Source organism: Thalassophryne amazonica, chromosome 4, assembly GCF_902500255.1.
Source record: "Thalassophryne amazonica chromosome 4, fThaAma1.1, whole genome shotgun sequence".
NCBI lineage: Eukaryota > Metazoa > Chordata > Actinopteri > Batrachoidiformes > Batrachoididae > Thalassophryne > Thalassophryne amazonica.
Genome location: NC_047106.1, coordinates 92,106,525 through 92,122,709, shown reverse-complemented (window position 1 = coordinate 92,122,709; position 16,185 = coordinate 92,106,525). Strand labels below are relative to the sequence as shown.

The 16,185-nt window shown below is 41.0% G+C and overlaps 1 protein-coding gene across 1 annotated transcript; it reads right to left on the bottom strand.

Moving 5' to 3' along the window:
- Positions 1-442: 442 nt before the first annotated feature.
- Positions 443-15,559, bottom strand: LOC117509233 (extracellular calcium-sensing receptor-like). The gene is made up of 9 exons (XM_034168950.1): positions 15,263-15,559; positions 15,033-15,119; positions 5,275-5,382; positions 3,803-3,969; positions 2,112-2,568; positions 1,775-1,999; positions 1,536-1,659; positions 972-1,444; positions 443-883 (listed from the first exon to the last, which is right to left on the bottom strand). The coding sequence occupies exons 1-9, from the start codon at positions 15,539-15,541 to the stop codon at positions 443-445; spliced, it is 2,361 nt and encodes a 786-aa protein (XP_034024841.1). The 5' UTR covers positions 15,542-15,559.
- Positions 15,560-16,185: the final 626 nt, after the last annotated feature.

Sequence of the window (16,185 nt, the reverse complement as noted above, 5' to 3'; positions counted from 1 at the left end):
TACAGTATAAAATGGAAAAAGTGCACATGAAAAAAAAGCTTAAAAAAGTACAAAAATATTGCAACACTAAAGGCATATTAAAGTATTTTGTGTATCCTAATGAATGCAACATTCTATATAACAGTCATAACAGCGTTGAAAGAAAAAAAACATTAACAACACTACCACCTGGTGGTATAATGAGCTCATTCTTACCATCACTTCCAAACAGATTTTCAAAGAATATCATCTCTTCAACTTAAACAGTACCTCATTATGGTTCGCAAGCAAATCAACCTATTGGCGTTGTTTACTTTGAAAGTGAATATGAATGAAAGGCAAGCATCATATGAAAAAGGGAGCCCACATGAACACTTAAAGGAGTACCCTTATCAACAGTTCTTTTATTTATCTCATAAAGAAAGCACAGGAACAAGAGATAAATGGTTGATGTGAATATTATCTAATGTTTTACAGTGACACTTTTAGAAATCATGTGTTTCCGTGTGTTTTTTTCTGGCTTTAATATTATTATGTAGCACTTTGGGGCAAATATACATACCAGAAGTCCATAACTGGATGCCAAAATAGCAAACACCTCTGTGACTGTAGAATATTTCCCTGGGGAAGTAATGTAAGCGGGGACAAAGGCCACCCACACTGCACAAAAAATCAGCATACTGAATGTGATGAGTCTGGCATCATTAAAGCTGTCTGGGAGTTTCCTTGCAAGGAAGGCCAAAAGAAGGCAGAGGCAGGCCAACAGTCCAATGTACCCCAGCACCATAGCAAATGCTATGGGTGACCCCTGGTCACACAACAGAATGACAATGGCACTCCCAGGAGGTATGAGTTTGAGAGGAGTGGGAGGATCAAGAACCAGCCACACTGTACATATTATTACCTGTAGAAGGAAGAATTTGTTGTGTTAAAATGCATACAAAGGATCTTTTCAAGTAAAGTAAACAAAGAACAGAAAGTGACATCCTCACCTGAACCATTGTGCAAAGGGTAATGATTGTCTTTTGCTGCACAGGCCCAAACCATTTCACAACATTACTGCCTGGGATTAGAGCTCTGAAAGCCATTAACACCACTATAGTTTTCCCCAGGATACAAGAGACACAAAGGACAAAGATAATCCCAAACGCTGTGTGTCGCAGCATGCAGGACCATTCAGAGGGCCGGCCTATGAAGGTGAGAGCACACAAGAAACACAGAGTCAAGGAGAAGAGCAGCAAGAAGCTAAGCTCAGAGTTGTTCGCCTTGACTAAAGGGGTCATTCTGTGCCAAGAAAATATAACGACCACCATAGTGGTACAGAGGGATCCAAAAAGGGACATAGCCATCAGCATAATGCCCAAATTGTCACTAAGAGACAGGAATTCCTCTTGTTTGGGAATGCAAGTTGTCTTCTCAGGATTGGACCAGAACTCTGGCAGGCAGCGCAAACACTCAATGGCATCTATGAAAACATACAAAAGTTTTAGTTGCTTGTAGTGCCTTCATACTCTATGTCAGATGCTAAGGCTATATGTTGACTTGTTGTTCTTCACCAGTTTGGTTGCTGATCTCGCCGGCTGTACAGGCTACACAATCATGGCAGCAGATAGGAAAGTTAGGTCTAATTGCTTTTCGGGTTCCTGGAGGACAGATGGAACTGCAAACTGACAAGGGCACCTCAAAGATATATAAAATATTTCCAACATACATTAAAATGCAGTTAACATGCACAGGTATTAGAATAATATTGCTTAAAATGTGCAAAATACATTCACTCTATTGAGATCCCTACTGAAGTTTGGTTGCCAGTCCATACAATGTTCTCTTCCTGAATTTGGAGTTTTTCCGTGGTTGCCGTCTCATCAAATTTTCCTAGAGTAACAAACTCCATTTCTCCATTAGCTTGCATCTGCCAATTTACCAGGTCATACATGGCTGCAGGGTCACCATTCTCATCAAATTTTATTTCATCACCAAATGAATTGACATATTTCACTTGTTTAATGTAATGAAGCAGCTAAGGGGAAGATAATGTCCATGTGTTCATGTACAGAAATCTGCCATTTTCAGGCAATATTTTGATGTTACAAAACTTTTAATGAGTTGTTGAAGAATACATTGAATAGTACCTTCCAAGGTTCTATGTTGTCTGGATCTGGACAGGGCTGCCCTTTCTCACAGCTCCTCAAAGCCTTTATGGCATAAACAATGGCATACACAGCCTTGTAGACATTATAGGATATCCTGAGCTGTGACACATCTGAGTAAATGTTCTTCATGTTCCTCAGGTCTTCTGTTCCAGAACACCGGGGTGTGCCTTCACTATATTCAAAAGCCTCAGTTTGCACACCCAGGCTGCAATGAAACATGTCTTCCCAAAAAGGTACCAAAAATGGATCATCAAGGGCATCTTTTGTCGAGGGATGCAGGCGAAGCAGAAAATCTTGTAATCCAGGAATTTGTGCTCGTTTTATGGCAAATCCCATTGACCCTTGGAGGATGTGGTGGTACTTTACTGAGGTGGAGAGAACATGAGCTGTGCTCCAAGCCTCACTGGCCAACCACTGCATCCCAGTGAGCCCCATCCTAAAAACATATATATATTACAGTCAGTCAGTGACTTAACATCAAAACAGTTCAATGTCAAGACAAACTAGTTGTGAAATGAACTGGTCAGAACTGTTTGTTGTGATTTGGCGCTATACAAGAAAAAAGTTGATTGATTGATTGACTAGCAGGAGAGAGCATATCTCACCCGTGTTGGCCTCTCTTCATTGGCTTCCTGTTAATTCTAGAATAGAATTTAAAATTCTTCTTCTTACTTATAAGGTTTTGAATAATCAGGTCCCATCTTATCTTAGGGACCTCGTAGTACCATATTACCCCATTAGAGCGCTTCGCTCTCAGACTGCGGGCTTACTTGTAGTTCCTAGGGTTTGTAAGAGTAGAATGGGAGGCAGAGCCTTCAGCTTTCAGGCTCCTCTCCTGTGGAACCAGCTCCCAATTCAGATCAGGGAGACAGATACCCTCTCTACTTTTAAGATTAGGCTTAAAACTTTCCTTTTCGCTAAGGCTTATGGTTAGGGCTGGATCGGGTGACCCTGGACCATCCCTTGGTTATGCTGCTTTAGACGTAGATTGTGGGGGGGTTCCCATGATGCACTGTTTCTTTCTCTTTTGCTCCGTATGCATCACTCTGCATTTAATCATTAGTGATCGATCTCTGCCCCCCTTCACGGCATGTCTTTTTCCTGGTTCTTTCCCTCAGCCCCAACCAGTCTCAGCAGAAGACTGCCCCTCCCTGAGCCTGGTTCTGCTGGAGGTTTCTTCCTGTTAAAAGGGAGTTTTTCCTTCCCACTGTAGCCAAGTGCTTGCTCATAGGGGGTCGTTTTGACCGTTGGGGTTTTTCATAATTATTGTATGGCCTTGCCTTACAATATAGAGCGCCTTGGGGCAACTGTTGTTGTGATTTGGCGCTATATAAGAAAAAAGTTGATTGATTGATTGATTGACTATATCCACCAATATGCACGCATCTATCTGCAACAACTAAGTAACGTGGGTGTCCTCTCAACACAGGAAACTGCAGGCTGGATCGAGGTCAGGAAAAATACCACATAGCTATTCTGCCATAATTGATGATGCCATGCAATGCATGTCATCTGGATCTCCTAAAGTAACTCATCACTCGATACAGAGGCATTATGCTCCAGAGGGATCTAGGACCAGAAACCTTAGAACATGATGAAATGAGACCACAAATTGAAATGACTGAACTGTGACTCAACTTTGGTGCTGTGCATCCTTATGGGCAAAATACCTGAGTGCAGCATCAAATAACACTGATGCATCTTGTTCCACAGCAAACACCAGAATCACACGAGCACCAGAGAGCCTAATTTTGTGAATGATAGATGCAACAGCAGCTGGTGCGCAGTTCTTAGGGATGAACTCATGGACAGCAATACAAGCACCTAATCTTCTAACCTAAGAGAACAAGAAGGCAAATTACATGTTGTATTGTGTTACCAAGATAAAATCCAATGTAACAGTGTACTAAGGTTTAAGTTCTTAAGGTGCGTTTAGACATAACCAAGACGCATTACGAATGTCATTTTTCTGTCATTCATGACACATTCTTGACATTCTTAATGTGACTTAACGCATCTGAATAGGTTTCTTAATAGTGCGTGTTGGTGCGTGATATTCTTGATATTCGTGGAGCATGTTTTTGCCTGTCAGAAAATCTTCCACGAATGTCACACACCACCCTCATTTAGTCTCATGTCGTGGAGGTCGCAACTGAGCATATTGATCCATCTTGATGAGTAGTGATCCTTAATAGAACGTGACAACATTCGTAGTGGTTCCTGTGATGGTTCTTGGAGCCAAAACTGTCACGCGTTATTACGAAGTGACACGGAAACTGTCAAGTTTTGACACGACTTGTAATGCAGCGTCACATTTCACTGCACGCCACGACAAATCAGTTTTCTGTCACATGCGCACAATTAAACTCGGCTCCAAATGTTGTTTCACGGTTCCTGCTGAAGCTCCTCAGGACGCTCCTGCAGGTGTTCCACCTGCTGTTGTACCCGATGAGCGGGAGAATGAGTCTGAGCAACCAGAGGAGCGAGAGGAGACTCATGTGCAGCCAGACATCTCTGCATCTCCTCCAGTCCGGCGGAGGAAGAAGCATGTGCACAATTAAACCCTGCTGCACCGCATTCAGTTTGATTGCTGACACCAAGTCAGCTAAAAGTCTAATTTCAGTGCTCTTCAGCATGCTCCTGCAGGTGTTCCACCTGCTGCATGTGCCTGATGTTTGGGAAAATGCACGAGACAAGAGCCACATGAAGCCACACATCTGGCTCTGTCCTCCTCCTCCTCTCTGTGCCACTCCATGGCACAGAGCCCAACTATGCATGCAGTCACAAAGTTCTTCTGAAAAACTGGTGCGATCTGAATTCGGTTGGATGAATATGGGTGTGTGTGGAGACAATTCACTTCGTTCACAATGTGACAGAACTTAACGATGCGCTGTTACGCGCAATAGCGCGCAACAATGCGGAACACTATTCTTGACCGTGCGTAATGGTTCCTGATAATTCTCCAGCAACACATGCCATTAATTGTAATGTGTGGTAACAGGTTGCAGCAGTTCCTGAGGACACCTGATGCCTCTGCCCTGAATCATCACATTTGTGATCAGCGGCCAAGAATGTGTACTTCGTGGCATTCGTGACTTGTCATTGTTATATGTAAACACAGCATTAGGAGCAAGGATTTGACCTTCTCAGCAAAGATGCTTGCCCCACCACGTCCATAGGCATCATCCCCTGCTATCACACCCACCCACGTCCAGCCAAAATGTTGAACAAGTTGTGCTATGGCATCTACCTAAAGAGATTGGAAGATAGAATCAAAAATGCTGAGAAAAGAGCAAGAGATGGACACACAGACTGTTTTTAAAGTACGTGAAGGCACATTGACCTGAATGTGTCTAACTCATTGATTTCTATTTAATCCACTAGATGGCGGATGCAGCCTGTGAGCTGTTGCCAGACAGCCTCCATCTTGCTGAGCATTATTATGCATCCTCAAGCATTAGATTAAATAGAAATTGATCATTCACTTACTTAAACTTGGGTTAAAGTGATCTGAAAATGCAGTTTTGTGCAGCCTTCAGGTGCTGCAACAAACTGACAAAGGATTGTGGAGTGAGCTTTCATAAGTCAGTATTATATGTAATATTAATGATGTGGGAAAATGACTAAAATTGCTGAATAAAGGTTAGAAAATTATTAATTTTTGTGTCCATCTGTATTCTGTAAAGTAGTCACTTCAGTTTCACTACCTGAATGCTTCGTCGTGATAAATTTCTCACCATTCATTTAGCGATGCAATTAGAATTCTCATAAGTCTCAATTATCCATTTTTAATTAGCCTCTATTTTCCATCCTGAAATATTCTGTAAGAACAAATTCATAGAATGGAAATGTTTTGGGTTTTTTTTTTCTCTCAATTTGATGCATGACATGACAGTTGCTATATTTTGCTACTAATATAAGAATATACACAGTTGAGATTAATTTCTCTGATAAACTCTATATTCCAATGTAGTGTTTTCAAATCCTGCTGGAGTGGAGTGCACACAATCAGAGTTAACACACTCATAAGGGGAAAGCGTGTCATGCCAAGTACATCCCCAATTCCAATGAAGTTGGGACATTGTGTAAAATGTAAATAAAAACAGAATACAATGATTTGCAAATCCTCTTCACCCTATATTCAACTGAATACACCACAAAGACAAGATATTTAATGTTCAAATCGATAAACTTTATTATTTTGTGCAAATGTTTGCTCATTTTGAAATGGATGACTGCAACATTTTCAAAAAAGCTGTTACAGTGGTATGTTTACCACTGTGTTACATCACCTTTCCTTCTAACAACACTCAATAAGCAGTTGGGAACTGAGGACACTAATTGTTGAAGCTTAGTCGGTGGAATTCTTTCCCATTCTTGCTTGATGTACGACTTCAGTTGTTCGTCTGGGGTCTCCATTGTCGTATGTTGCACTTCATAATGTGCCACACATTTTCAATGGACAGGTCTGGACTGCAGGCAGGTCAATCTAGTACCCACACTCTTTAACGATGAAACCATGCTGTGGTAACACCTGCAGAATGTGGCTTGGCATTGTCTTGCTGAAACAAGCAGGGACGTCCCTGAAAAAGATGTTGCTTGGATGGCAGCATGTGTTGCTCCAAAACCTGGATGTACCGTTCAGCTTTGATGGTGCCATCAGAGATGTGTAAGTTGCCCATGACATGGGCACTAACACACCCCCATACCATCACAGATGCTGGATTTTGAACTTTGCACTGGTAACAATCTGGATGGTCTTTTCCCTCTTTTGTCTGGAGAACACGATGTCCATGATTTCCAAAAACAATTTCAAATGAGGACTCATCAGATCACAGCACACATTTCCACTTTGCATCTGTCCATTTCAAATGAACTTGGGAACATGGGAGAGAAGGTGGCGGTGTTTATGGATGTTGTTGATGTATGGCTTTTGCTCTGCATGGTAGAGTTTTAACTTGCACTTGTAGATGTAGCGACGAACTGTGTTAACTAACAATGGTTTTCATCAAATTTCCCAGTCTTCTGTTGCCCCGTTCCAACTTTTTTGAAATGTGTTGCAGGCATCCATTTCAAAATTAGCAAATATTTGCACAAAACAATAAGTTTATCAGTTTGAACATTAAATATCTTGTCTTTGTGGTATATTCAATTGAATATAGGTTGAAGAGATTTGCAAATCATTGTATTCTGTTTTATTTACATTTTACACAATGTCCCAACTTCAATGGAATTGGGGTTGTAAGGAGGCAAGGTTGACCGCATTGCTATGTGTGACCCAGTCTTCTAAGAGCTGTGATTGGTTGTCACAAAAAGGGAAAGAGAAAAAAAACAAATGCGCTCCACACTTCTAGTTATGAATGGACAGTAAAATCAACCAATCATATAACCTGGACTGTATTTAAAAAAGGAACTGTGAGGAACTGTGTTAACTGACAATGGTTTTCTAAAGTGTTCCTGAGCCCACGCGGTAAGATTCTTTACACAGTGATGTCGGTTGTTAATGCAGTGCCACCTGAGGGATCAAAGGTCACAGGCATTCAGTGTTGGTTTTCAACATGTAGCTCACGTGTAGTAAGTTCTCCAGATTCTCTAATCTTCTAATTATAATATGGACTGTAGATGATGGAATCCCTAAATTCCTTGCAATTGAACATTTTGAAACATTGTTCTTAAACTGTTGGACTATTTTTCACACAGTTATTTACAAAGTGGTGATCCTTGTCCCGTCCCGTCTACCCAATCATGACACTCACAATTAGTGTCTTCAGTTCCCAAACACTTATTGAGTGTTGTTAGAAGGAAAGGTGATGTAATACAGTGGTAAACATACGACTGTTCCAGCTTTTTTGAAACACGTTGCATGCATCCATTTCAAAATGAGCAAATATTTGCACAAAAACAATAAAGTTTATCAGTTTGAACATTAAACATCTTGTCTTTGTGGTGTATTCAATTGAATATAGGTTTTGAAGAGGATTTGCAAATCACTGTATTCTATTTTTATTTACATTTTACACAATGTCCCAACTTCACTGGAATTGGGGCTGTAGTTATCCCCGACAGGAATTGCATCCGCTGACGCCGCTGTTTCATTTAAATGGACTGTATCAGCCGCTCAAAGCACTTTACAAATAATGCCTCACCCTGATGTGAGGGTGCTGCCATACAAGGAACTCACTACACACCGGGAGCAACTAACGGATTAAGGACCTTGCCCAAGGACCCTTAGTGATTTTCCAGTCAGACTGGGATTTGAACCAAGGATCCTCTGGTCTCAAGCCCCAATGCTTTAAACACTAGACTATTACCTCCCTTTTATTTATTTTATTTGAGTGCTCTGTAAAAGAGGCACCACAGGTGGATTTAACAGCAGTCTTTAATGTTAATATCTTTAATATGCTGCAAGTGTGTGAAGCTCGTACTTTCACCCCTGATTATTTCCCATCTTTAGCTTCATAATGAAATTAATTAAGGATGATACAAGTATCTCAGCTCACGGCAGACATAATGTGCTTATATATGTTTCTGTTTGACAAACTGATGGTATTATTTTCTATGTTGATAAAGATAATGACTCCAATGGTTGGGCAGTGGTGGGCACAGCTAACCAAAAAAATTACCTTCGATAACCATTAATCAGATAACTGAAAAGTTATCTTTTATGATGATAAACCGGTAAACTGCTAAAAAAAATATCTTTATCTTGCTTGCCTCTACTGGTGGTTGGCTCTCACTGCGGTATTGTATCACTTCCTGTTCCGGAGCACAGCGGTGTTTTTCTGTATCTGTTAGCTGTTTAATCTGCGCAGTTAGATTGATCTAGTTATCTAGATTACGATTTGTTTCCCAGTGTAATCTTTACGTGCCTTAACTAAAGCACTCCTTCTGCTGATCACCTCTAATTATTTACACATTATTCACTTTGCGTGTTTTTAGGAATCCGCTAGGTTAGCGTAGCTACTAGCTCTTAGCTGATTTAGCATGGCGGCTTCTCCGTCTCTCCCGCACTTTTCTGCTCTGGGTGTGAAATGTTTAGTTATTCCTCGGCCTCCTTTAGCAGTAACGGTACTTGTAATAAGTGTAGCTTATTCGTAGCTTTGGAGGCCAGGCTGGGCGAATTGGAGACTCGGCTCTGCACCGTGGAAAATTCTACAGCTAGCCAGGCCCCTGTAGTCGGTGCAGACCAAGGTAGCTTAGCCGCCGTTAGTTACCCCCTGGCAGATCCCGAGCAGCCGGGAAAGCAGGCTGACTGGGTGACTGGAGGAGGAAGCGTAGCCCTAAACAGAAGCCCCGTGTACACCGCCAACCCATTCACATCTCTAACCGTTTTTCCCCACTCGACGACACACCCGCGAGGATCAAACTCTGGTTATTGGCGACTCTTGTTTTGGGGAAATGTGAAGTTAGCGACACCAGCAACCATAGTCAATTGTCTTCCGGGGGCCAGAGCAGGCGACATTGAAGGAAATTTGAAACTGCTGGCTAAGGCTAAGCGTAAATTTGGTAAGATTGTAATTCACGTCGGCAGTAATGACACCCGGTTACGCCAATCGGAGGTCACTAAAATTAACATTAAATCGGTGTGTAACTTTGCAAAAACAATGTCGGACTCTGTAGTTTTCTCTGGGCCCCTCCCCAATCAGACCGGGAGTGACATGTTTAGCCGCATGTTCTCCTTGAATTGCTGGCTGTCTGAGTGGTGTCCAAAAAATGAGGTGGGCTTCATAGATAATTGGCAAAGCTTCTGGGGAAAACCTGGTCTTGTTAGGAGAGACGGCATCCATCCCACTTTGGATGGAGCAGCTCTCATTTCTAGAAATCTGGCCAGTTTTCTTAAATCCTCCAAACCGTGACTATCCAGGGTTGGGACCAAGAAGCAGAGTTGTAGTCTTACACACCTCTCTGCAGCTTCTCTCCCCCTGCCATCCCCTCATTACCCCATCCCCGTAGAGACGGTGCCTGCTCCCAGACTACCAGCAAAAAATAACCAGCAAAAATCTATTTAAGCATAAAAATTCAAAAAGAAAAAATAATATAGCACCTTCAACTGCACCACAGACTAAAACAGTTAAATGTGGTCTATTAAACATTAGGTCTCTCTCTTCTAAGTCCCTGTTGGTAAATGATATAATAATTGATCAACATATTGATTTATTCTGCCTTACAGAAAACTGGTTACAGCAGGATGAATATGTTAGTTTAAATGAGTCAACACCCCCGAGTCACACTAACTGTCAGAATGCTCGTAGCACGGGCCGGGGCGGAGGATTAGCAGCAATCTTCCATTCCAGCTTATTAATTAATCAAAACCCAGACAGAGCTTTAATTCATTTGAAAGCTTGACTCTTAGTCTTGTCCATCCAAATTGGAAGTCCCAAAAACCAGTTTTATTTGTTATTATCTATCGTCCACCTGGTCGTTACTGTGAGTTTCTCTGTGAATTTTCAGTCCTTTTGTCTGACTTAGTGCTTAGCTCAGATAAGATAATTATAGTGGGTGATTTTAACATCCACACAGATGCTGAGAATGACAGCCTCAACACTGCATTTAATCTATTATTAGACTCTATTGGCTTTGCTCAAAAAGTAAATGAGTCCACCCACCACTTTAATCATATCTTAGATCTTGTTCTGACTTATGGTATGGAAATAGAAGACTTAACAGTATTCCCTGAAAACTCCCTTCTGTCTGATCATTTCTTAATAACATTTAAATTTACTCTGATGGACTACCCAGCAGTGGGGAATAAGTTTCATTACACTAGAAGTCTTTCAGAAAGTGCTCTAACTAGGTTTAAGGATATGATTCCTTCTTTATGTTCTCTAATGCCATATACCAACACAGTGCAGAGTAGCTACCTAAACTCTGTAAGTGAGATAGAGTATCTCGTCAATAGTTTTACATCCTCATTGAAGACAACTTTGGATGCTGTAGCTCCTCTAAAAAAGAGAGCTTTAAATCAGAAGTGCCTGACTCCGTGGTATAACTCACAAACTCGTAGCTTAAAGCAGATAACCCGTAAGTTGGAAAGGAAATGGCATCTCACTAATTTAGAAGATCTTCACTTAGCCTGGAAAAAGAGTCTGTTGCTCTATAAAAAAGCCCTCCGTAAAGCTAGGACATCTTTTACTCATCACTAATTGAAGAAAATAAGAACAACCCCAGGTTTCTTTTCAGCACTGTAGCCAGGCTGACAAAGAGTCAGAGCTCTATTGAGCTGAGTATTCCATTAACTTTAACTAGTAATGACTTCATGACTTTCTTTGCTAACAAAATTTTAACTATTAGAGAAAAATTACTCATAACCATCCCAAAGACGTATCGTTATCTTTGGCTGCTTTCAGTGATGCCGGTATTTGGTTAGACTCTTTCTCTCCGATTGTTCTGAGTTATTTTCATTAGTTACTTCATCCAAACCATCAACATGTTTATTAGACCCCATTCCTACCTGCTCAAGGAAGCCCTACCATTATTTAATGCTTCGATCTTAAATATGATCAATCTATCTTTGTTAGTTGGCTATGTACCACAGGCTTTTAAGGTGGCAGTAATTAAACCATTACTTAAAAAGCCATCACTTGACCCAGCTATCTTAGCTAATTATAGGCCAATCTCCAACCTTCCTTTTCTCTCAAAAATTCTTGAAAGGGTAGTTGTAAAACAGCTAACTGATCATCTGCAGAGGAATGGTCTATTTGAAGAGTTTCAGTCAGGTTTTAGAATTCATCATAGTACAGAAACAGCATTAGTGAAGGTTACAAATGATCTTCTTATGGCCTCGGACAGTGGACTCATCTTTGTGCTTGTTCTGTTAGACCTCAGTGCTGCTTTTGATACTGTTGACCACAAGATTTTATTACAGAGATTAGAGCATGCCATAGGTATTAAAGGCACTGCGCTGCGGTGGTTTGAATCATATTTGTCTAATAGATTACAATTTGTTCATGTAAATGGGGAATCTTCTTCACAGACTAAAGTTAATTATGGAGTTCCACAAGGTTCTGTGCTAGGACTAATTTTATTCACTTATACATGCTTCCCTTAGGCAGTATTATTAGACAGTATTGCTTAAATTTTCATTGTTACGCAAATGTTACCCAGCTTTATCTATCCATGAAGCCAGAGGACACACACCAATTAGCTAAACTGCAGGATTGTCTTACAGACATAAAGACGTGGATGACCTCTAATTTCCTGCTTTTAAACTCAGATAAAACTGAAGTTATTGTACTTGGCCCCACAATCTTAGAAACATGGTGTCTAACCAGATCCTTACTCTGGATGGCATTACCCTGACCTCTAGTAATACTGTGAGAAATCTTGGAGTCATTTTTGATCAGGATATGTCATTCAAAGCGCATATTAAACAAATATGTAGGACTGCTTTTTTGCATTTACGCAATATCTCTAAAATCAGAAAGGTCTTGTCTCAGAGTGATGCTGAAAAACTAATTCATGCATTTATTTCCTCTAGGCTGGACTATTGTAATTCATTATTATCAGGTTGTCCTAAAAGTTCCCTAAAAAGCCTTCAGTTAATTCAAAATGCTGCAGCTAGAGTACTGACGGGGACTAGAAGGAGAGAGCATATCTCACCCATATTGGCCTCTCTTCATTGGCTTCCTGTTAATTCTAGAATAGAATTTAAAATTCTTCTTCTTACTTATAAGGTTTTGAATAATCAGGTCCCATCTTATCTTAGGGACCTCGTAGTACCATATCACCCCAATAGAGCACTTCGCTCTCAGACTGCAGGCTTACTTGTAGTTCCTAGGGTTTGTAAGAGTAGAATGGGAGGCAGAGCCTTCAGCTTTCAGGCTCCTCTCCTGTGGAACCAGCTCCCAATTCAGATCAGGGAGACAGACACCCTCTCTACTTTTAAGATTAGGCTTAAAACTTTCCTTTTTGCTAAAGCTTATAGTTAGGGCTGGATCAGGTGACCCTGAACCATCCCTTAGTTATGCTGCTATAGACGTAGACTGCTGGGGGGTTCCCATGATGCACTGTTTCTTTCTCTTTTTGCTCTGTATGCACCACTCTGCATTTAATCATTAGTGATCGATCTCTGCTCCCCTCCACAGCATGTCTTTTTCCTGGTTCTCTCCCTCAGCCCCAACCAGTCCCAGCAGAAGACTGCCCCTCCCTGAGCCTGGTTCTGCTGGAGGTTTCTTCCTGTTAAAAGGGAGTTTTTCCTTCCCACTGTAGCCAAGTGCTTGCTCACAGGGGGTCGTTTTGACCGTTGGGGTTTTACATAATTATTGTATGGCCTTGCCTTACAATATAAAGCGCCTTGGGGCAACTGTTTGTTGTGATTTGGCGCTATATAAAAAAATTGATTAATTGAATTGATTGATTGATTGATAACCGATAATCAATAACTATTAGCATTGATTTGGACATGGCCACATCAGTTGATACTGTTGGTTTCTGATAAACCAGTTTCACTTTAAGTGCCGCAGGGGCTGCTGGGCAAATTCAAGGATCACTCTGTATTACTGGCAGAGTAAAATACAAGTAGTAAATATAAATTCTTGTAGGGGTGGTGGCCAAGTGGTTAATGCATTTGGTTTCAGTGCAGAAGGTTCTGGGTTCAAATCCCACCCCTGCCACATTTCTCCATGTAATGTGGAGTTGCGTCAGGAAGGGCATCCAGCCTAAAACCTGTGCCAGTTCAACATGTAGATCCACCTTGGATTTCTGTGGCGACCCCGAGTGCAAACAAGGGAGCAGCCGAAGGGACTTACTTTACTACTAGTAAATATAAATTCTTACCTGTTAGTTTCAGTGGGATTTAAGTGAAAAGAAGAAATGTCCCAATCTGTACACACCTGCGTCGTGAGGGCTCCTCTCTCCCACTGAGTCTCGCAATACCGTCAGCCACAATGAAATAAAATAAAATACTGTTAAATTAGTCTGTTCTTCTTCATCTTCTTCTTCTTTCGGATCCAATGGCGGACAGCACCAGTTTAAGGTCCATTTACCGCCACCTACCGGGCTGGTGAGTGACCGTTGAGGTTTTACAAAACCTTAACTCCTGGCAGCTATAGTCATTTGTTTACATGCGATGAATTAATCTAATGTCCTTTAGATATTTAAATAATTCTTTTTGCACAATGTGTGATGGGCTTTGCAGCAGATTTCCGAGGGACAAAGGACGAAACACTGTAATGTCCAAAGTGAACCTTAACTACACTACCCACAATGCTCCCTGCATCGACCGGCCAATCACATTTTGCACTTAATGAAGACGTCTTCAGCAAGCGACAGCCAGTCTGCCATAAATAAACACACAACAGATGGACTAAAATGTTTGATTTTAAGGTTTGCAAATGTTTTTGGCTGTTAAACTTTGCTCACGTTACCAGAGAAAAAAAAATGTTGTCGGACCTGAAAGTTATCGGAACTAAATTTATCAGAAGATAATTGGTCCGATGATGGTTTTAAAATTTATCTGAAAAGCTAATCCACTAGCAAAAACATTAGTTTCGATAATTATCTGCTATCAAATTAGCTGAACTGTGCCCACCACTGTGGTTGGGATAAAATAAACAAAATTCATAAGTTCAGGTGAACTCTTCACAACATCTGGACTGGGACTAACAAATTAATTCAAGTCTATTGTATAAATAGTCTGATCCTCTTCTGTATTTGTTTTGACAAATATTGACTGTACAAAGGTGGGATTGAGTTCGAATAAATGTAACAGCACAGTAATAACATGGAAAATGCAGATTTATGGTGAAACTCTCTTGAAAACATTGATCATGTCCATTGATTTCTATTTAGTCTGGTTGTCAAGACGCTAACCAAGATGGCGGCACTCTTGGCAACAGCCAGGCAATGAGTGGATCGCCCAAGTCCTCCATCTAGTGATTCAAGAGATATCTATGGTCTAACCTGGAAGAAGTCACTGGGCATGGTCCTTAGGAAGGCAGGGAACTCCCGTTTGTCACTGAGACAAGCACAGCTGGAGAAGTAACTAACCTAATAGAAATAACACAGACTACATGCATTCGTTAATCATATTTGACAAATAAACTTCAATCTGCTAGAAGCAATGTCGTCATGTTAGCTTGATATGCATAAATCTACTGTAGTTACTTATTTAATTCCATTCCCTGTCTTACCTGTGGTATGTTGAAAACTCCAAAAAAGCTAGCCACTACCAAAGACTGAGTGGAACCTCCATCTCCAATTACTGCTGGTATAGTCCCTTGACAGGCGGTTCTGCCTTGTTTTTCTGCTTCACCACTTGAACTCTTCTCAGTTCCAGTTAGCTGCATGGCAGCTCTTAGAGCCTGGTGGGGTGTACTGCATGAATCATATATTTTATACCCCAGTGTAATATTCGGAAGGATTTTGCTATTTCTGTTGACCTCCTCAATGGCAAAGATCATAGTCTGCATCCAGCGAAACGCCCGAAAGTTAAAATCTGGAAGAACCAAAAACACCCTCTGACATGAAAATATTATTAGCAATTAATCCTCTGAGTGATCTACTCACCTTTGATGAGGCAGGCAATCTTTAAGCTCTAAACAAAGTCCAAACCTCAGCCCCTAATCTTGACTTGTACTGTGCATTGTACAAAGTGCATTTAGCGTGTGATCGATGCCACTTTACTATTTATATGGCATGCCATCAAGCATATAGTAACAAGTAATTCAGGATAGCTCTGCACTAATGGGTTTAACCCTCTGGACTCGAATGACACACCCTCGTGTCAAAAGTCACATGACCTAAAGCGTAAGTAGCCCAAAATCTGCTCCACTCTTGAGTGTCTGTTTGAATGTGTTGAAAGTGGAGACTTTAACCTCCACACCACGTTTTAAATTTTGTTAATAGGCCAAGTATAACTTGAATTAATTAATAATTTACAAAAGTTTTTTGGGGGTAGATGATATTCTCATATTCGGCTGCATGTTTTGCAGACAAGGCCGCAGCAAAGAAACAATTTGATTTCCTCCTCATGGACTTCAGGAGCGAGAGGGTTGGAATGTAAACTCCAACTCTCTCAACCTGCAGCAGGAGAGAGGGGTGTTTACCGTTGGTA